At 37.5% G+C, this 22,737-nt stretch overlaps 1 protein-coding gene across 3 annotated transcripts in view; it reads left to right on the top strand.

Annotated features, from left to right (window-relative positions):
- The window catches only part of LOC126760516 (uncharacterized), a 60,997-nt gene extending 38,503 nt beyond the window's left edge, over positions 1 to 22,494 (top strand). For 2 of the 3 annotated variants that reach the window (XM_050476206.1, XM_050476208.1), the window contains exons 2-7: positions 5,931 to 6,046; positions 18,783 to 18,948; positions 19,028 to 19,478; positions 19,532 to 19,991; positions 20,058 to 20,457; positions 20,522 to 22,494. In XM_050476206.1, the coding sequence (XP_050332163.1) occupies positions 5,980 to 6,046; positions 18,783 to 18,948; positions 19,028 to 19,478; positions 19,532 to 19,991; positions 20,058 to 20,457; positions 20,522 to 21,845 (2,868 nt within the window). In that variant the 5' untranslated portion in view covers positions 5,931 to 5,979 and the 3' untranslated portion in view covers positions 21,846 to 22,494. Of the gene's footprint in view, positions 1 to 1,418; positions 1,709 to 5,930; positions 6,047 to 18,782; positions 18,949 to 19,027; positions 19,479 to 19,531; positions 19,992 to 20,057; positions 20,458 to 20,521 lie in introns of those variants that run through there. The other variant, XM_050476207.1, reaches the window with a different exon arrangement.
- Positions 22,495 to 22,737: the final 243 nt, after the last annotated feature.

Raw genomic sequence — 22,737 nt, 5'->3', positions numbered from 1 at the left:
CTTAGGAACAAGTTCTTGTAAGGAATTTTTTATAATTGTGAAGGCTATTTCAGCTTCGGTGCAGTTAACGTTTTTTTTGTTCACACAATCTACATTCCAAAATTTTTGCTCTTGAAGTATTGCAAGTTTTTTTTCGTTATAACAATTAATTTATGCTTCTACGTCCGTGTCATATTATATCGTAAATGTATATCGCCTTGACAGTTGTAGTGATGACATTCTGTTTGTTGCTTTTTAGAATTAAATTTTTGTATGCCTATTCTTGGTAGGCAAAAAAATTCGAAATTAATGCGATGTAGGAAGATTGGAAACACGGGAAAATTCGAGTTATGGTCGTAGAAAAATCGCAGTATAGAAAAGTTGTCTATAAGTAAAATCGTTAAAAGAAGAGCAAAACATGATGAAAACTCAAAGAAATGGCAGTGTTCTGAATTTTTTCGTTATGTAGAAAACTTCGTTGTACAAAAGTTCGTAATAGAGAAGGAAGTTAGGCTGTAGTAAGTTAGTATTTCAGATAAATAATGCAATAAGGTTTCGGAACAACATATATTTGTTATTAACTGTTTTAGTTTTAGAAAATATTTCGAACACAATTTTTTCTTATAGATGGCGCTGTGTATATATTTTCACAAAATATATTAAAAATATAAAAAATTGCTAACATTATGAACATAAATTAATTAGCTTATATAATTTTTGTCATCACAAGACCTTTTATGACCATTACTAATTAAAAATAAATTATTTTCCCATATTCATAACTTTACTTTTCTTCTTCTTTCTTTCAGCGCCTGATATTTGCCCAAGCAACAACATTTTCAAACAAAAACAAAAGCAGATCAGCCACAATTTGTATTTAAATTTTTCCTGTTTTCCCATAAACACACATAACGCTATGTTTCTGCATGAAACTGTCACCACAACTGCGGTGACTCTGGTGACATTTGCGGCTGGAAAAAGTGGATAACGCTTGAAACTGCTTAACATCAAAAGCTTGTACTAGTTACTAAATAAGATTGAAAGAAATTAATAAACTTGTTATTAGTCGCTTGGCGATTTGTTGGTGGCCTTAAGCGCGTTTTGTTATGGACGCCGCCGTCGTGGCTGCCAAAGTCATGCCACCAATGGCGTATGCGCCAAATTTATGAATGAAATGAGTGCGCGCGCATGCCAGCCAGTGGGTGCTGCTGCTGCTGCCAGTGAAAGCAATGCGAACAGTTGTGTAGGCACAATGTGTAAAATATAAACTTTTGTCAATATTACAGCTCGCGGTGTTGATAAGCAGCGCCAAGCCAAGAGCGCCATCAGCAACACAATACGCATGCGTGTGTGTGTGTGTGTGCATAAGTGAGCACTTCGATGAGCATTTGAGTAACTAGACACCACTTATTTCAGCGGCGGCGGCGCGCACACAGATCGCCTGAGCTTTGTGAAAGTCGGATCTCACCACTTTTGCTAAATCAACACAGCGCTTTGCTTGGCTAAAAGTAACTCCGTAAGCCGCGCTTGTTGCAATCCCAGTTCATTCGATGTTTTGTTTGCAAAGTGTGAACGTAAATTATACAAAATCGGTCGAAATTATTATTGTGCGAGTTTTATTGAAATCGGCGGTATGAAATATTGTGCGCCTTTTAATAAGTGTATATTTTGGAAAATGTGAAACAGTTACTAAATTATTGCAAGTTTTGTGTCATAAATTTGTGAACGGGTGAGAAAAGTGTTAAATAGTTTCTTATTAGCAGAATTTTGTAAAAAAAATTAAAATAATTGTTACTAATAAATATAAGCTTTAAATAAAATTCATAAAAAATCAAGTTTACAATTTAAAACCATAAAAGTGCACCCAGTGAAAACAAATATAAAAGAAAACGATAAAATAAAGGCTGACACTAAATGTAAATTATCACGAACTGAAATTTGGCGCTATTATCTTCTGTTGGGATTTTGGCTCTTTCATCGCACAAATTCTGATAAAACCCTATCGTAAATTAAAGTAACCTCGACAAAAATATAAGCTGATCTTAATACATTTTTCATACTGTTGCATAACACGATGAAATGTATAGATTGAAGAGTGGCTTTATTTTTTCAAGCCTAACTTTTATTATCCACCATATATGATTACTGTTTGGCATTATTTCGTCATATTTTCGAAGAATATAATTTTTGGGTTCAAAGGTTTCCCTTATACTGAAGCCTAGAAGGCTGGGAAATGGAAAATATTTGTTCTAAAATAATAATTTTGTTTACTCGGACTTTTATTGCAAATGTAGAAACGTCTACATATGTAGTAAGGGTAATGCCGCTATGAGCTTTTAAATGAATTTAATTTCACTAGTTGAAGTATTTTTGACTTTGCCTTGTTCTTCTCCAATTCTGTCAAAATTACTTAATTTCTTCATCGGTACTAAATTTCAGCTGAAAATTGAAAAATTAAATAATAAAAACTTAAAAAAAGGGATTGAAAAAAGTTTTTTAAATTTTCGGTTACATGGATTTCGATTTGGTTAACGGTTTAGTTAATTATTAGAAAAAAATGCTCTCCAGCTCAAAATCGCTTTGGTGCACGTCAACTTGTCAAATATTTAGATAAAATTGAGGTTTATTTTTTGTTACATGCAAAATTGTTTCAAACTGTCATGTTCTTTTTAGCGAATTTCTGTTTTTTAAAAATAATGCATTTGGTTCACTCTCTGTTAAGCTTTTTTCTAACAGTTAGATTTTCTTTAAATAGGTTGTAAACCACAGTAAATGGCTCATATGACAAATTACTCTCAAAACTGAATATAAAAACCTTTATTTATTGATTTTCAAAACTTGAAGTTTGATAAAAATTATAGTAGCTTACAGGAAACGTAAGGCTCGAAACTAAAGAACGACTAAAATGTCTTTTGTCGTAGAAAGAACCACTTATTGATTCAAGAAAGATGCGCAACACTTTTGCATGTGCTGCCAATTTGTTTGAGCGACTAGCCTAATTTGTTCGATTCACTACTCTCTAACGTTTGGCGAATAAAGAATATATATTTATAACCTTAAAGAGAATCAGATGAGGATTTTTAAGAATTTTTTTACCTGCAGGCCAGTTTCCGCTTGTATTCTAAATTTTGCTTATACAGAAGATTAAAAGCCTCTGACTAAAATAATGACATAAATGGATTTTATGTTGTGATTTGTATCTTATCTAACATCGAATTTGTTTTGTGATAAAATTATGACTTGGTATGTAATATTCCAAGTTGTACATATCATATTGATAGAAGCCTTTAGTTTAAGATTAAGATTGGAAGGGGTTACATGGGTTTCTTCGGGTAAAAACAACCTTTTTTCAACAGTTTTTTACTCATATAAAAATGAAATATTTTATTAGAATTTTTTATCGTTACAAACATACACTATTAACAAAGAAATTCTGAAATCTGAAAAAATATTTTAAACTCGGCGATTGCGCCGCTATTTCCGGTGAGTCCTCGGAAAAAAGATGCGCACGCGTTCGCAAAATAACTCCTTACAGGATCATCTAAAGTGAAATGAAAAATAGGTGTTTTAGTTAACCTTAACTTGAAACTTGGAAGAAGAAAAAAACTGAAAATTGGATTTTTAAAGTTTAAAAGTTTGGCGACATTTTTTTCATATAGTTGTATTCGAAGAAAAACCTCTCCCACCAAGTCTTTAAGAATTGTATCTCAAAGACCTGTGTAAAATTTCATGAAGATCGGTTGAGTAGTTCTCGAGAAATTTTGCCAACCGACTTCAAAAACACAGTTTTGAGAAAAACGCGTTTAAAGATTTGAGTGACAATAAAAGTGGGACAAAAGTGCACAAGTTCTTAAGGCTGTATCTCCAAAACTACTACTCGGATCAATTTGAAAATGTAGGACAACATTAAAGAGATGTTGTAGAATTTAAAAGGACAATAAAAAAAATCGATCTTTTGAAACCCGTAAACCCATGTAACACCTTAAACGACTTCATAGTATGGTACACATAATATTTCACGAAAGTCTCACAATGATGACTTTAACGTTGTAATTTTTTTTGTTGTAAAAATTTGCAACCAATATTGACTAAAAGATTTCAAAAATGTTAACTCATGGTATTGCTTATCATCTTCCTGTTTTCTTTAAGAGGTTATATCTACTTCCATGTCAGAAAGAAATGTTTTTTTTTGTTAATTTTATTTGAAGTGGCAGTTTACTTAAGTAATAAATAAATATAAGTGTTGTAGATTTACAGAAAATAAAGTCTCGATTATTCTTTTTGAAGAATGTTTGATTACTTTGATCTTGTAGCAGATCTCCAGCAATACCTCCGAAAATAGGTGTCTGACAGTGGAGAAGATTTTTGTCAAAATTAACTCAACTCCAAAAACCCAAAAAGCTTGTTATTACTAGTCAAAATTGTTATTACTTAGCCAAAATTTTGATTACTGACAATATGGCTGTTTTTTGAAATAATTTACACTTCAGAGGGGTTTGGAAATGGAAATTATTATCCAAAGTTTTATTCCTTCGATCAATACTTACACAGTGCGATTTTTTGAAATTCATTAGTAAATGTAATGTAAAGTAAAAATAAGATATAAAATCACAGCATGACTGTTTTATAATTCGGGCTGTCCGGTTGGGTAAATAAATTTTTGGATTCGTCTATCTTATATTGTAATACCTTGATTAAACTACTTGCTGGTTTATTCTACAAACAATACTACCTTTTTTATATAATATTTTTAAAATATAATAATTTATTTTGTTCACATCTAATGCATATGGACAATTAATTCATGTTTTCTGTGAGTAAAATCCATTTCAACTCACAGAGCAATTACTATAGATGATGATCATACCTACAATTAAAACAAAAATAATAATTTTTTTATTTTTTATGTATCAAAGATTATACTATTTTGTGTTAGACACAAAATTTACATGATGTAAAAAAATCCAATAACAATAATTTCCGTGCTTCAAAAGATAAAATGTGTAACACGCATACAATAATAATATATAGTATATCAGTTTCATATTTTTTACTGATCCATTATACTAAATACATATTACATACACAAAATAAAATCGAAACTGAATGTGGCCTGTGAAAAGCGAAGAGCTGAAAGCTACCCAAATTACCTACCAACAAGTGACTCAGTTCCGATGCAGTCAACGCAATCGATTAAGTAACAGCATTTAACGGTAATTTACATACACTAATAAATGTGTGTGCATACATACTTAAATAGCCAAATATTAAACACGCTCTCATTAAAGTAAACAAACTGTAATCTATAGTATACATAAATACCTACACACATAGTTATATACGAAGCCCAGCTACCTTCCTGGTTTTGTTGTGCCCCTTTGCTTTGCCCCGCTACGCTAAATACACGGGTAATAATTGTGCTAATCATAAATGTTGACGCTGGTGGCAACACACCGCGCCTTCACGCCGCCGCTGCAGCAAGTGAAAGTGAATTTAAAAGCGTATGCCAAAAACAAACACAAAACACAAGACAAAAAAAGCAACGAAAACACAAAACTACGAAATTGTTTGCAAAGCGAAATCCACCAAAATAAATGACAACAAAAACAAGCAACAAAGAAAGAAAAAAACGAGGAAAACAAAGAAACACAATGCGCAAGTGCAAAAGCGCGCTTGTAAAGTGTGAAAATGTGTGTAGTCTGTGTTTTGCTCAGCGCTTCTGCGTTGCGGCAAATCGACCAAAAGCAAAGCATGTGCGATATTTTAAGTGGAAATATGTAAATAATGCCGCGTTACTTACGAATATATCAAATTGTTTCAACTTTTTGTCTAAGTGATGCGCAGCAAATTTTCAAATAAATGCTTTCATTGTAGTAGATTGTTTCTCAGTCACATAACCTCTATTACCTTGTGCTGTTTCCCTGTTTAATAAACTTTTACTTTGTTAACAGAAAATATATTTAGTGCGATAATTCACAAGTGTCAGTGGAGCAGTGTAATATGAAGCGGAGGAATTTACTGCTGAAGCTGTGCGCATTGCTGACAACGCTGTCATGGCAACTGACAGGTGAGTGCATGGATACTTGTAAGCACTTAAAACAATGTAAATTTATTCGTAACTCATGCATACATATGTACATATATTGCTTGAAAAAAAAAAAAATAATAGTAAAAATGACATTTTATGCATTTATGGAAGCTGGTGGGAATAATGTGAATTATGAGGAGAAAATATAAATAACTGATGGTCATAGTGCATTAAAATACCTCCATTTCTACCCTTGGTGAATACCCCGTATAATCTTATATTTTACTTCCCGTCAGTGAAAATTATTTACATTAAAATCATCCTCAAAGGAAATATATGTTATCTGACTCAAGCGAAGCGGCTAAGAGGATGATGTGTAAAACGTCAATCAGAAGATCGGAATTGTTTATAATAGGTTGTCAAAGACAGTCTTGCGGTATTTTCGCTAGTTGGCGCTGAAAGCGCGTAGTTCTAGTTTTATTCGTCGCATCGGGTCATGCTATACCTTTTTGGAAAGCTCATTTCACGCGCTAACACGTGTTTGATTGATTGTCGCTTCTTTTAAGTCGTTCGTTATAGCGTTTCAAAGATGGATCAAAATAAAGAGAAAATACGGCATATTTTACAGTACTACTACGATAAAGGCAAAAATGCATCTCAAGCCGCCAATAAAATTTGTGCAGTTTATGGACCCGATACAGTTTCCATTTCCACCGCACAACGATGGTTTCAACGTTTTCGTTCTGGTGTAGAGGTGGTCGAAGATGCGCCACGCTCCGGAAGGCCTGTCGTCGAAAATTGCGATAAAATCGCTAAATTGGTCTAAAGAGATCGGCATAGTAGCAGCCGTAGCATCGGTCAAGAGCTGGGCATGAGTCATCAAAAATTCATTTCAATTTCAATAAAAAAACAAAAAATTCAATAAAAATACCGCAAGACTTTTTTGACAACCCATTATTAGGGATATGAGGTTTGGACTATATACTTATATCCAATAATATAAGTTCAGGTAACTTTGCTAGATATTCTCGACATTGACTGATTATAAGGTATAAAGCCAACCGGAAGTTTGAAAATTTTATATAGGTTGGGATATGGTTGATAGAGGTAGTGCTGAACCCAATTTTAGTAGGTTCGGGCATTATTACATATTCTTTTTCTTCTTTACTGGCATAGACACCGCTGATGCAGTTATAACCGAGCTAACAACAGAGCGACAGTCGTGTCTTCTTCTCGCTATTTGTTATTCGAGATACCAAGTGCAGCCAGGTCCTTCTCCAGCTGATCTCTCCAACGAAGTGGAGGTCTTCCTCTGCCTCTGCTTCCACCGGGGACTGAATCGAAAACCTTCAAAGGTGGTGTGTTCTCTTTCATCAACAATATAACCTAGTCAGCGTAATCGCTGTCCCCTCCTCTGCACCATATAGCAAGACGGAAATAATGAGAGACTTATGGAGTTTGGTTCCTGTTCGTTGAGAGAGGACTTTACTTCACATTTGCCTACTTAGCCCGAAGTAGCACCTGTTGGCAAGAGTTATTCTTCGTTGCATTTCGAGGCTGACATAGTTGCTGCTGTTAATACTGGTTCCAAGATGGACAAAATTATCTTTAACTTCGAGGTTTGACTGTCAACAGTGTTGCGAGTGCTACGACTGTTTGTTCACAGGATATATGTCGTCATGCCCTCGTTTACCATCAAACCCATTTGTTTCTCTTCCTTATCCATTCTGGAGAAAGCAGAACTAACGGCGCAGTTGTTGAGGCCTATGATATCAATATTATCGGCGTACTCCAGCAGCTGTACACTCTTATTGAAGATAGTACCTTTTCTATTTAGTTCTGAAGCTCAAATTATTTTCTCCAGTAGTAGATTGAAGAAGTCACACGAAAGGAAGTCGCCTTGTCTGAAACCTCGTTTGGTTTCGAACGATTCGGGGAAGTCTTGACCGATCTTTTGGTGCCGTATTAATTTTGCGTTGATACCAAATTCAGACATCGCGACATAAAGGCAGCTCCTTTTCGTGCTGTCTAAAGCAGCTTTGAAATCGACGAAGATGTAGTGCGTATCGATTCTCTTTTCGTGGGTCGTTTTCAAGATTTGGATTAATATCTTGTCAGTTGTTGATTTTCCAGGTCTTAAGCCATACTGATAAGGTCCAATCAGTTAGCTATCTTCAGTTCAGCAGGCTGGAGAAATGTTCCCTTCATAACCTCAGTGCACTATGAACATCATACCCTAGATCACTGCCTTTGGGTCCTACAAGAGTGTTCTCCGGTCTTGCAACCTTCCGTTAATCGCCGCATCTTTTCGCAGAAATTTCGAGCACTATCCCTGTCGGCCAGCTCCCTAAGCTCTTTATTTTCACGCATTTCGCTCTCTTTCTTTTTTTGACTGCATATGCGTCTCGCTTTCCTCTTCAACTCTCGGTATCTATCAAATCCCGCTCGTAGGAGTTAGGCTTTCTCTCCACCGCGACACGACAGTTCTCATCGTACCAGCTGTTCCTTCGACCTTAACGAAAACCAATGGTATCGCTTGCAGCTGTACGTAAGGAGCTTGAAATGCCGTCCCACAGTTCCCTTATTACGAGTTGCTGATGAGTGTTCTCAGAGAGCTGGTGTGAAAGTCGAGTAGAAAACCGTTTCGCTGTCGGTTGTGATAGTAGCTTCTTGAAGTCTTACTTGCCCTTTGTTTGTTGACAGGCGTGTTTTGCTGTACAGAGGCGGGTGCGTACCTTGTCTACAGCAAGATAGTGTTTCAAGTCGATGTTAATTCCTCGGAGCGTACGCACGTCAAGGACACTGGTTACGAATTTCCGCCAAGTAGCTTGAAGAATTTTCTTGTGCTGGAATCTAGTACTACAGACAACCTTATTTGGGGCCCCTACGAAGTCGATCAGCCTTAACCTATTTGGAAAACTTTTGATTGTTGTACTAAAGATACCTTATTTGCCTACTCCGGCGTTAAAATCGTCAAGCACAATTATTATTCACTGAAAAAGGTACCTCACATACTCGTACCATCACCAATTTATAAGATATAAAGTCAACCGGTTGTTTGAAAATCGTGATATATGTTAAATGGCAGCTGGGGTAAGTTATAGATAGTTATTTTTTCGACAAAGAAGTTCCATTAAATTTTGTGTGCAGAATCAAATTGTGGTCCCGAAACGTTCAGAATGTTGGAAAAGACCTTCGGTGATAATCGTTGGTCGCGAGCAAATGTTTTTGATTGGTACAAATTATTCAAAGAGGATCGAAACGCGTTGTCGACGAACTACGTCCACGACGGCCATCAACATAAAGTGATGATCAACATGTCAAAAAAATAGCTAAATTGTTGCATTAAAATCGGCGATTAACAGTGAGAAATCTTACTGGCAGCGTTGAATATGGGAAGGATCTGTGAAAACTATTTTGCAAGATCATTGGGACTAGAAAAAGTGAACGCTCGATTGGTTCCAAAATCACTTAACATTTTTGAAAAACAGCGTCGCGTTAACGTCTGTGAAACAATACTTTTCGACTACCAGCATGTCATGAACGTATTATAATGATTCTTGAATCTATGCTTACGACCCGCAAACAGACGAAGAGACAGAGTAATCGGCCAAATGTCGTGACAAGGTGAGCCGAAGCCGAAAAAACCACGTCAAAGCCGGTCAAAAATCAAGGTTATGTTGACAGTTTTCTTCGGTGTTCGAGTTGTGGTGAACTTCGAATCCCTTCCGACCGGCCAAGCTGTCAACAAGGAATACTATTTGAGTGTTATCCGTTATTTGTGTGCAGCTAATCGTAAAAAGAGGCCAAAATGGGCCGAGAACTTTGCACCACGATAATACACCGTGGCATACAGCATTGATTCTTCGTGAGTTTTTCGCCAAATTTTCAACCAATACTGTACTTCAACCGCCGTATTCGCCTGATTAAACTTCTGGTCATTCACAAAACTCAAACGACCGCTCCGAGGAAAGCGTTTTGAGTAAATTTAAGACATTAAATGTGAATCGCTATACGTATTGAAGGATATTCTGAAAATTGATTTTTACAACTGTCTCCAGGATTGGAAAAAACGATGACAAAAGTATATTGGATAAGATTTTTAAAATTATGAACGAAGTCTTACTATTTTTTGCTCAAAGTAGTATAAATTATGTCCACTTTTACAATGATTTCAAAAATTATGTTATGACAGTAATGCTTTCATATAATATCTGATAAAACATTCAACGAGCACGCAAGCTTTTGTAACGACTGCTTATGAGTAATTAAAACCGAAACCGAAGAGCTGCAAAGAGTAACACACACAGGCATATACATATGTATATTAATTTAGCACGTATGTGTTACATAACGTCTTGTGCAATTGTCACCTACAACATATTGCCGTTATACCATACATACAGCTAACTCTTCTTAATTATTATATTATTCGATGGTAATGCCGATTCGCGTGACGAGTGTTATAAAGCAGCAGCAAAAAAGCAAAAAACAATAAAAAAATACGAACAAAGTCACATAATCGTGACGACACGAAGGTGTAAATACTCTAAATTATATATTTGTATAACCCGAGAAAATTTCAATAAAGGTGCCAATTGGCAAGAGGTGTTGATTGGTGAATTTGAAACGTTGAGTTCGGCAATTCGATCACTTAAACGGTAAACTATACTCGTCGAAAGAAAACCAAAAGCATACGAGTAATTAGCATTTTTGTCGTAACTTCAGAGCTTGTAAAATTAAAGGGGGTTATAACAAATATGCACACTTTAAGTACTTGTTTACGGCTAACATTGTCAGTGACAAACAGCTACATTCACGATTTTGAAAAGTAAAAGTGTTGAAGACGCTGCATGAGTGTCTTCGAGAAACTACAACCAGAAGTACGCATGAAATATTGCTTACGACTTCCGCCTGGGAGTGATGAGTACTCATCATTATTTTTTAATTAACACGTCAGATTGTATAAGTACCATGAGTTGTAAGTTTGAATAGTCCGTTTATTAGCTAAGGTCCTTAATAGCTCTAAGGTTCGATAACTGTACTAAAGACATATGATCCCTTGACGGTTACAAAGGAACAAAAGATGTATTTTCGTTTATTCTAGCGTACAGAGCAGGTAGAAACCAATAACTAATTGCAAGATAACAAGCAAGTATGATAAGACTAGTACTACGGACTTATTATACTGGTCAAGGAACAGTATTTAAAGACTCAACTACTATAACGGCGCATTGGTCTTTTGAGTTAAATATTGGTCTGTTTTTAAAAATATTTTTACGAAATGTAATAATTGCTGCTGACCCTTTGACCGTGCCAGTTCTAACCCAGAGCTCCAAAATATGATATTGATGCCACCCTCATTTATAAGGGTTGTCAGACTGTTAGCAGCACTGCGAGTGCTGCAGATTTATCTGTGAATATCTTAGATATTTGGACGTTGCTTATTCTTCGATGACTACATCTCTTAGCAGCTAGCTGTTGCCGTCGTTCTCTTCCGTGTCGTGATAATTATCTACAATTCGTCCAACTCAGGAGCGAGCACGAGGTCTCTTTAAGATGTCCTTAGCGGATATAAGCTTCAGTTTGAGGCTTAAAAAGGTACCCGCTACTTGATGAACACGTAGTTCGTAAGGATTTCCGAGCAGTTAAACCCCGGGCGGAAACCAGAGTCTAGTATACTCGACAATCTGACATCAATTTTCACCCATCTCTTTTGAATCGTGTTTGATGAGGAAGAGGTTTAGTGTATTGTAGACACCTGGTGTCTGTCCATGGCCACATCACTGAAGTGTCTTGCTGCTGTTGTTCTGTTTAGCTCGGCTCCCCTGCTTGAGTTTTTTAGACTGAGTTTCCATCGTTTCGTTGTGGAAGCGGTTTCTCTTCTGGGAGCTGCATGATTTTAACGTTTTCCGCGAGGGGTTCCGATTATGTCTCTTCAAAAACCTTTCGTATTCCTCCACTATTTGTGTTAAGCGCTTTATCTTTTCTTTGTCAACTGAGATGCCAGCAGACTGACTTTTGGCGATCTTCTCAAGTATAAAAACCCTCCCTGCCCTCCAGTTACGTCTTTTTCCCTCTTGATTTTGAGACTTTTTTTCTCTGTTTATGCTGTACCTCTCCTTTGGATGCCAGTTTGAAATGGTTTGAACTCATGGTCGTTTTGGAGGTGGTCGGACCGATTTTTGAGACTTGGCGTACTTGGCTGGAGCAACCGGTAGTTTTCTTTATTGTTTCCTGACGAAGCAATGTCATGTTTCTCGTGGTCCTCGAAGTCGAAGCGTTGATCGTCGAAGTGTTATCCTTATTGTACTTTACGTTAATGTTTGTTCTCACGAGACGAGTCAGCCCAAAAGGGTTGGTTTCTCGTCAGCAGAACCGGTATGCGTTTAGAGGTCATATATTACCTCCAACCTCACCCGGAATATGGCAGGGGAACGTTCGTGATCACAAAGCCCTAAAGCTATACCAATGGGATAAAAAACAGTGACATTTGTTCTGACATGCCAACTTTATCTTTGCATTGGTACTAACCTGAATTAGAATACTCACAGAGTCTCATAACATTTTATGTACTGTGGTCAAGTTATTGGTCTTAAAGGAAACCTCTGCAAATTTAACTTCTAAATTCTGAGTTCTGTCTTTACCGTATTAGAACAAAAAACACAAGATTGACTACAAGAGCCAGTAAGAATTGAGTGAGTTTGTTAACCTAAAACGAACATATGTATTAAGAATGAAAATTTTACATCGAGATCAAAGTAGAGCGCTTTTATATGGCAATAAAAATTGTCCTTTCACCAAGATAACGTTTCAGCTCATTCAACTCGATTAATAAATTAAGGCGCTTACGACATGAACTAAACTTCTACTCATCATATTCATCAGATTAGGCCCGCAGTGACCATTTCCTTTTCTCAAGACTCAAAAAGTAATTCAGTGGTGAAAGATTTCTCTTAAATGGTGAATTTTAGATGGAAACAATTAGATATTTTGACGGTATGCTATCTAGTATGCATAAATGTATTATTCCATAGTAGTAGTTTCATTCACTGTTAAACCAAAGACTTTTCAGGTCATGTGATATTATTGGCAATGTTAAACAGAAAACAGAACGTTGATGAATGTTAACAAAGACATATTAAATATACTGAAAGATGATCGATCGCCGTAGTCGCAGTAACGATAAACAAAGAAAGCTCCTAGATGACTATATAGGCCAAGACAAAGACAAGATGCAGGGCAGCACATCCTAATTCTTTTGAGAAAACTCTGATATCATTATACTTGTAAATTGTACTACAAGTATATATATGAATCAAAAGATCCTGGCCTGGCTGACTAGTTGTATATAACTAAAAAATTCATATATATAATGTAATTTACAAGTATAATGATATCTAAGTTTTACATTTTTTATATTTAGAGCCTCTTTGGTTTTAATACCCTGAAATTATAAAACTCTCTCTATAGTAATACCCCCTTTGCACGAAACATTAACATTTAAAATGTGATATTTTCTTATAACTTATATATGTACACATCTTGTCTATCATATGAACTCTACGAAAGTATACTTTCTTTCACAACTCCAATATGTTTGACGTTAACACATATATGCATACAACTTACCGTCATTTGTAATGAAAATCAGCTTGTTTTATTTCTACTAAACATGTCTTTAACTATGAGTCGTAACTAATTAACATTAATTGCCTTTCTTATTGTGCGAAATGAGGCAATAATGTGACGCCTTTCGCTAATTAAAATCACATTTTTATGATTTAAATATCTACAGGTTTTCAAAGTGTCTCATAAACCAAAAATTTCTGCATTAAAGTTTTGAAACTCCAACATATTCAGCACATATGTAATTAATTTACGCAAATTATTTGACTCAACTGAGATTATTCGCACATTTAATCAGTAGTTTTCTTTCGTTTTCATTAATTTAGACTGCGTTAAATTGTGTTGATTGTGAGCTCGGGCGGTACTCACTTTGCACAGACCACTCCCATATACAAGTATATTCCTTGCTATTCTAAAACTGATTGCTATACATGTATAGAACAAGTTCATTTCATTTGACGGTCATCCCAAATAATTTGTGGTATTTTTTTATAATGTTCGTTAGTCCTTTTTGATGTACACTACGTTCATTGGTTTGGAGCTCATGTGGCAAACCTCTTCCGAGTGGTTGCTTTGGTTGTCAAAGAACTCTGGTAATATTCATCAGTTAACTTTTGAGTACCAGCAAAACGTTTATCATTAATAACGCAATACATTAGTGTTGTTGTTGATAAACTTCTTCCTTTTAAGCGGGTTGGATCACAGAATTTTAGCAAGGTATTAACCATTGGGGTTGAATAATCTTACAGAGTATGTACGATAGCAGGCCAATAAGCATTTAGCTTCTCCGTCTGATGCCACCATTATCGGAAGAAATTTGCAATCGTATAGTGCATTTTAGTACACTACTACTCGTACTGTCTGCAGAATCAGACGCATAGCTTTATTTTTGCTATGTTTGTCCACCATAATAGATATCGGCCGAAAAGTGAAAGCTGCCATTTTATGAGGTTCATAGGTTTGATAGACATCGCCTACAGGGTCCGGCACTCGAAGTGCATACACACAATTAAAAAAACCATAAATTCGGTTTGGAAAATTATATATTTATTTTAAAATACAAAATGTGTGAAAATAATCATAAATTTAGGACCAATTCACATTTGCTCTATATTACCACATTTTGCCTTAACTATGGCCTTGAGACGGTCAAAAAACGAATCGCAAGCTGCCCGAATGTGACTTGCCGGTATTTTGGCCCACTCACGGACAATGGCTTTCTTCAGCATCTCTAGACTAGTGTATTTTTTACTTCGGACCTTGCTCTCCAAAATGGCCCAGAGAGAATAATCCATTGGATTCGCATCTGGTGAATTCGAGAGCCATTGTGTGGTCGTAATGAAGTTCGGAACGTTGTTTTTCAGCCATTATTGGTTCACTCGCGCTTTGTGAGACGGTGCTGAGTCTTGTTGAAACGTTCATGGTTTGCGACCGAAATGTTTGTTTGCCCACGGCTTCAAAGCAGCCTCCAGAACACTTTACCAATAATATGTCGCATTAACTTTGTCGCCAGGCTCGATGAAAACAATTGGAGAGCGCCCATCTGCGGTGACAGCGGCCCAAACCATTATTTGTGGCGGGTGCTGCCTCCTGGTGGCCAACCGACGACTTAGATTCTCGTATGAACGGTCGGTCAAGTAAACTCTATCGTTTTGAGAGTTTACGAATTGCTCAATTGGAAACATTTTTTCGTCAGAAAACACAATGTTCGGAATTTGATCGCTTTCGGCCAAGCGAAGCAACTGCTTTGCTCTCTTAAGTCCTTTTGGAACTTTTAAGGCTTGACCTTGAGCTCATTTTTCAATATGCGTCGGATGCTGCGGTCGGATATTTTCAGTTCTTTAGCCATTTGATTGGCACTTCGTCGTGGATTTCGCTCAAGTCGCTTCTTCACTTTCCGAACCATCTCACGTGACGTTGCAGTCTTTTGATGACCGACCACCTACATGGCGTTTTGCGATGCTACCTGATACTGGTAGAATGATGGTGTAACGAATGATGGTGCTTTAACAAACACTATATTCACATTAAGGTGTTTGAGCTCACGAACAATTGCTGGCTGTGATTTTCCAGCTAAATATAAAGCAATCACACTATTACGTTTGAATTCCATCGCTGATCACTTTTTTTGCGTTCATTTTTGGCAAAACGCTTTTGTACACTTGTGAACAATACTCCGAACTGTCATATAGCAAATTTACAAACAGCTGATTCCAGTCCCTGCACTTGGTAAAGAGTTAGTTTGTCAAAGGGCTTACCTGTGTCAAATTATATATTGCTCACACCTTAATCATCGTGACGTGGTTGAATTAGACTACGAACAGCTGCTTATCCACCGAATATTCTAGACATGACTTTGCCACTTATTTTCATTTTTTTAGTCGAGACATTGGTCGGCAGTAATACGCAACCTTACGAAGTTCTAGTCTATGAAATTGCTCTATGCCATTGTGTAAAAGTCACTAACTTCCTTTGCCTTTCGTCTCAAGGTTAACTGAACAACCGACCGACGACCGTCTGGTATGGCTATGAGTGGTCTACACTCGTTCTCTCGCAGATCGTCAAACACCGCTATTTCCTCCATTTTCCGAACTTGGTTATCAGTTCCTCCAACCGGTGGTCCTCCTTGCCTAGCAAAATGGTGAGTGTGAGAAGTGCTTCCCTTAAAGGAAGGGTCAGTACTGCTGGACCACCCACCCGAAGCGGGTACGCTGGGCAGTAAGAACTCAATAAAGTTCTACACCAAATGATGAATGGGGAATTAGGATTTACAGTTATTAAATGTTTACATGCCGGCATTTTTTTTCTGACTTAACTAATTTTTGTAGTTGAGAATTTGAAATGATTTGTGAACTTTGTTACAGATGGAATTTAATTCGTTTCAAAAGCTTTCTGTTGAACAACTTTTTTTAACAATGTTTATTGCTTCATTTTATTGCTGAAGTTCAAGAATCACTTCAAAGTAACTAAGCAATTAAAAGTCTGTTTTATTGTTATTGGCTATTTTGTACTTTGAAGTGTCACCGTAAACATGACAATATAGTTCTGCTATAAAGTTGTTTACCCTACTCAAAAATTTCTGAAATAATACTTGATGCTTCCTTAAAAGCAAAGTATTTAATTGCTTTTGATAATAAAAAACTTCCATTTTGCATTTCACTTCCTCAAAATACACAAAGTTCAATGCTCATCATATACAGCGATAATTATTTTTATTAGAATATTTCTAGAATATTTTTGGAGTGATTATCTATAAAATCTATATTTGGCAAGCGTGAAAGCATAGAAAGGAGAGTTTATGGCTCACGTAGATTTGTATTACAATTAGGTAACCTCCCTTGTTTACGCATAATGATTACTTACTCATTGGAACATATTGTCAATTATTCCATCTTTAGACTTAGCTTGAGAATAATTATTAGAATCTACGTGGTTTCATGAAATTTTTTATTTGACTAATTATTTGAGGATATATTTTTGTTGTGACGGCCTCTTATAAAATGCGTTAAGTTTTTTATACTTGAGAGGGTGCCTACTGTTTGCTGTGAATTAAAATTTCCCTGGCAAATGAAAGGCCATTCAAGTTTAAAATTAATGGCTGGATCCTCGTTGCTTGTTATGGGAAATTTTCCGAAATACACACGTCAAAAGTCTATCTCTGTGAACAAAATATTTCTTGTAAATTTTTATCTAAATAAAAATTTCAAAATAAAAGCTAATTCTTTAGCTAAAATGTGTTGCAATTAACTCTAACTTTCCCTTTTATTTATCTGAATACTTATATAGTGCTATTATAAATGAAATATTATCAGACCGATCTAAAAAAGTCTATATAAAGGCTGAAACTAAGAAGCTGGAGGCGTCTTTCACAGGCATCTATAGTACACTACAGACTACAGCAAGAATAGCACTTTATGCCATTTTACACATAGCACATTGTCGGCAAGTGCATTGCTGCAAAGTGCGCTCTAAGGCTCAGGAAAGCTGGCAATATAAAGGGGTCTCAACAAGGATACACTGAAATTCACTGAAAAACACTTGAAAACTTGGATCACTGCATCGCAGAGACTACACGTGGAGGCTTTTCTCTGTTCCCTTATGGACGAGAGATATGTGGGTGGGAGGGGTCGCTAGAGAAAAAGGGCAGCAAGCCTTTTCACTAAGGAGCTCTCTGTTAACCCCTGGCATTAATGTGGCGGTACATGTTTAGCTATAAATTGCAGTCGCTTTCAAGGATATGAGCATTCACTCCGACCGCAGAGCGGTAATACTACTGCTGAGCTAGAATAAACATCAAGCTACTTCATCGTCAGACTCTTTTGAGTCCCTGGTCATAGCGCAATCACTGGCAACTGCTTACATTGCTATGGGACCGAGCTGGACCTCCATTGATATCAAGCGCTCTGTTACTTGACAAATGGATACAGTGTACGCTTAGCCGGCGCTTGTCTGAACTACTTGCCGTAAGCAAAGTTCAACTTACCGCAATCGTAGTGGTTCTTACTGGGCATTGTTCAATAAGCATTCATGTTGTCAAAGCAGTATGGAGGGAGGTCGGATAGAAGCATCCAGGCACTTTCTGGTTTATTGCCCAGCATTTGCAAGTTGCAAGCCAGAGGCTGACACATCTTGGCAGTCTTACTTTCTGCGAATCAGAAGACATAATAGACATAATACAAACAGACATTATCATCTGTGATAGGCTCAGAAAGATTTATCGATTTGTAAGGGTCTTATTTAAGTTGTTCGAGTGAGATCCCTGTTAGAATCGACCCTCAAATTTCACCTAAATCTGCCGTCACTGATGTAGTTGTTTGAAAGGTTCACGTCTTGAAGAAACAATCTAAGCTGCCTGTATTTGACAGATGATTTCCAGGTAATCATCAATCATTTGCTATAGAATGTACGCCATTGCAGTCGTGAGGAATGACTCATTTCGAGCCAAGAGCTCATTAGAACAACTTTGTTTTCATTGAAGTAAGAGTCTTTTCATGCAACCCAACAATAATGTCCTTAAATACGTTACTCATTCAATGACAATGCTTATGGAAATGTGTGTGCAATAGATTTCAAAATTCCTATTTTAGATTAAAATAAAATCAATCTACTGGTCACTCTTTACCACTTCTCTCTCTTACTGTTTCAGCTTGTTCAGTAGTACATGCGGACCATTCACCTGTCCAAGATGATCTCGATGCTGCGTTAGCAGACAGTTTCTCTAATGGATTAGCTAACAGCACTGATTTAGTGCGTGCCGTACGGGAATCTATAAGACAACATGAACTCCTGCAGCAACGTAATAAACATCGCAGGTGGGAATATAACCCTTAACCGCTTTCCATATAAAAGATATTATTTGAACATTATGTCTGTTCCTATATTTGTCATTAGATCGAAGCGTGCAATCAAACGCGTTTGCTATGGCGAACTCGGCTGTTTTGAGGACTCCGGACCGTTTGCTTATTTGGAAATGCTGCCCTCGCCGCCGCAAGATATCAACACCAAATTCTATTTTTACTCTACAAAAAATCGTTCCGAACGTCCACTCATGGAGTTGCCGTTTTTGAATATGACTGACGCTTTTGCCAAAGTCGCACGATCTTCGCATTCTATACGACGCAGAGCCGGTTCAGTAAGTGATACAGATGCAAATAGTTCCACCACAACGACTACGACGACAACCACCACCACGACACAGCGTAGCGTCTTTAAAAGTACGCCACTGACGCTCGACGAATTGCATGGTTTCGATGAATTGTCGGTACGCGTGATCGTGCACGGTTTCGGTTCGGCTTGTCCGCATGTGTGGATCTACGAAATGAAAACGGCGTTGATGGCGGTGGTAGGTTCCTTAAATTTAATTAAAATTCAAAATTACATACCTTGTCATTGTAGGAAGATTGTATTGTTATCTGCGTGGACTGGGAGAACGGCGCGACTTTCCCGAATTACGTGCGTGCTGCAGCCAATACACGTCTTGTGGGCAAACAACTGGCCATGCTTTTGCAGAATCTGAAGCAGTACAAGGGTCTCAACTTAACGCGCACGCATATAATCGGTTTCAGTTTGGGGGCACATGTGTCTGGCTTCGCTGGCGCTGAATTACCAGGTTTGGCTCGCATTACGGGTTTGGATCCAGCCGGTCCACTGTTCGAGGCACAACATCCCAAAGTGCGTTTGGATAATTCGGATGCGGACTTTGTGGACGTTATACACTCGAACGGTGAGAACTTAATACTTGGTGGACTCGGCTCGTGGCAGCCAATGGGACATGTGGATTTCTACCCGAATGGTGGACGTGTACAAACGGGCTGCTCAAATTTATTTGTGGGCGCCGTAACGGATTTCATTTGGTGTTAGTAGTTGAATATTATTACTTTAGCTTTTTTGGATAATGAAATTTATGACTCCCCATTTATAGCTGCACAAACTGCCGATGAGGAGGAGGGTCGTTCACTCTGTAATCATCGACGTGCCTATAAGTTCTTCATTGACTCAGTCGCTCCGCGCTGCATGTTTCCAGCTTATCCGTGCAATAGCTATGATGACTTTATTAAAGGCGATTGCTTTCCATGCGCTCAAAATGATGATGACGTTGCGGAAGGTGTACCAAGATGCGGCAACATGGGCTACTACGCTGATAGATCCACTGGCCGTGGACAACTGTACCTACTAACAAGAGAAGAGGAACCATTCTGTGCGCATCAATTCAAGCTGGAAATATTCAATTCCTTCAATGATTTGCCGCTACGCACTATCGGACGCTTGGAGGCGACGCTTGAAGGCGAAGGTGGATTAAACGAAACCTTCAAAATATCGGAGTGAGTTTTTTTTATTTTTTTTTTTCTACAAGACACTAATAACAATAAAAATTATACCTTGCAGAAAAGACGACTCTGAATTCTTCGCTGGAGATATTGTTTCAAAAATCATTGTTCCACATCCCGCCTTAGGTTTTCCAACCACACTTAGTTTACACTACAAATCCTATAGTGGTTGGTTGTCCAAGGGACTGCCGCACTGGGACATTGATAAGGTAGTTTTAACCGACAGCTTTGGACGCAGTCATTCCCTCTGTAAACCATCGACTAAGCTTTCATCGGGTACACCTGTGCGTCTAAAGCTGCTTACTGGTAATTGTGAATTGGAGAACCAGGAAGAATATGGTACTTATAATGTGCCTACTACCTCGGTGCCGGACTCTAATGGACAGGAGAGCGTAGACAATTTGGAAACCGATAGTATAGATGCCGCCAAACAAAGTAAAGACTATTTCAATCTCGGTACTAGTTTCCGACTGGACCAAAATAATACATATTCTGACAACGATTTACCCTGGCAACCTATATTCGAAGGTACTAATTCGCTAGACAAAGAAGTTGGTGAATCTAGTCGCAGTTTATCCGTCGAACCAACTGAAATTTTCGAACCCGTTTTGAACGACCGCCGCTTGGGGCTTAAGAATGCACGTAACCTGCAGGAATATGGTGTAACCACGGAAGAGATAGTTGAGCCCGTTTTAAAGGCGACTACACCACGTGTGAAGAAGGCAAAGGAGATTGTCTTCACAGACTCGCCGCTGGACACAAAGAAACCGGAAATTATTAAAATTACACCGATCACTGTGCGCAATGGACCCGAGCTATCGAAGCAGAACTCACAGGAGGAAGTCATTACTGTGCAATTGCTGCCCTTCCGTCTCGGAGATTTACTACAACGTGCAGAGCGTTACGCACGCGAAACGCTCCTACCGTTGATCTCTGTGCAAGCGCCGAAATTCTTTGGCTTCAATGTAGGCGGCTCACCAGCAAGTAGTACTGAACAGCCAGCTACCCTTAAGGAAGAACCCCGTAAACCACGCTATATACCACGTTTTGAGGAGGCGTCCTTTTTGCGTGACAAACGTGTCGAGGAAAATCGCCCTGTTCACAAACCGGTAACAGATCTCGCAGTATCTGAGTCCCGAACGCAGCGTAATATTTTCAAACTCTTAAGACCGGATAATCTGGAAAAAGCAACGACTAGTATTGACAGTAGTGTTGATCGCTCGGGTCAAAAGCGTGCGCTTAGCTATTACACCAATATGATGCTCTCTGAATCGCGGGCATTACGGCCGGAAGATCCCAGTTATGAGCCAGTATTCATAGAATTACCCACCTATAGGCCAGGAAAAGCGACGAACCAAAAGTCGGTTGAACGAAAACCCTGAAAGTACATAACTGTATTGGTTACCGAAAACAGTGTGGGTTAAACACTATTCGAATTGTGTAGAACCGCGTGATAAGTCAAATGCTGTAGACGCTCACCTCGTCATTACCACTTTCTTTTGAAACAAAACAAAAATTAAAAACGAATTTGTCAAATGCTTCGCCATAAAGCTTGGCCGCTTTACTGAAGCTGCAATTAGCCCTCGGTCTAACCAAAAAGAAGTATAACTAAATAAATTGTATAGATAATAAAAATAAATATTATTGTGATCGCCATTTACGTGCAACCATGTGAGTCGCCACTAATTGGCTGGTTTTAGAATTTCCTTCCATTCGCGTCCAACTTTATAAAATTATTTATATTTAATATTATCTCTTTAGAGAATATTTAAATTGAATTTTCTGTAAATATTTCTAACCCTATCACTGTTTTCCACTTACTCTAATTGCCTATGTATGTATGTAATTTCGAATATAAGTAAAAAATGCTTAGTTAAGAAAAAATGATTCCTGGCTCCTGCGAGTGTCGTTCGCTTCATTGCTTGGAGCCAAGGTCTTGTTGTTTGGAATTTGTTAGGGCGTAGTTTATAATTTATATTAAGTACATACATATATTTTATACGAATAAATTATTTAATTTTACAAGAGAAACATGGAATTATAATTTGAAAGACGAATGCAATCCCGAAGGCTTAATAACTTTAATATTTCTGTATTTTTTGAATATTTTGTCAAAAGATGCGATAAAAGATAAATCAAGGAAAAACAAGTAAGGGAGAGCTAAGTTCGGGTGTCACCGAACATTTTATACTCTCGCATGATAAAGTGATAATCGAGATTTCATTATCCGTCATTTACATATTTTTCAAATACCGTATTTGTGTAAAGTTTTAT

This window comes from Bactrocera neohumeralis, chromosome 5 (genome assembly GCF_024586455.1).
Source record: "Bactrocera neohumeralis isolate Rockhampton chromosome 5, APGP_CSIRO_Bneo_wtdbg2-racon-allhic-juicebox.fasta_v2, whole genome shotgun sequence".
NCBI lineage: Eukaryota > Metazoa > Arthropoda > Insecta > Diptera > Tephritidae > Bactrocera > Bactrocera neohumeralis.
The sequence above is the reverse complement of the archived record's forward strand: the minus strand, read 5'-3'. Positions and strand labels throughout refer to the sequence as shown.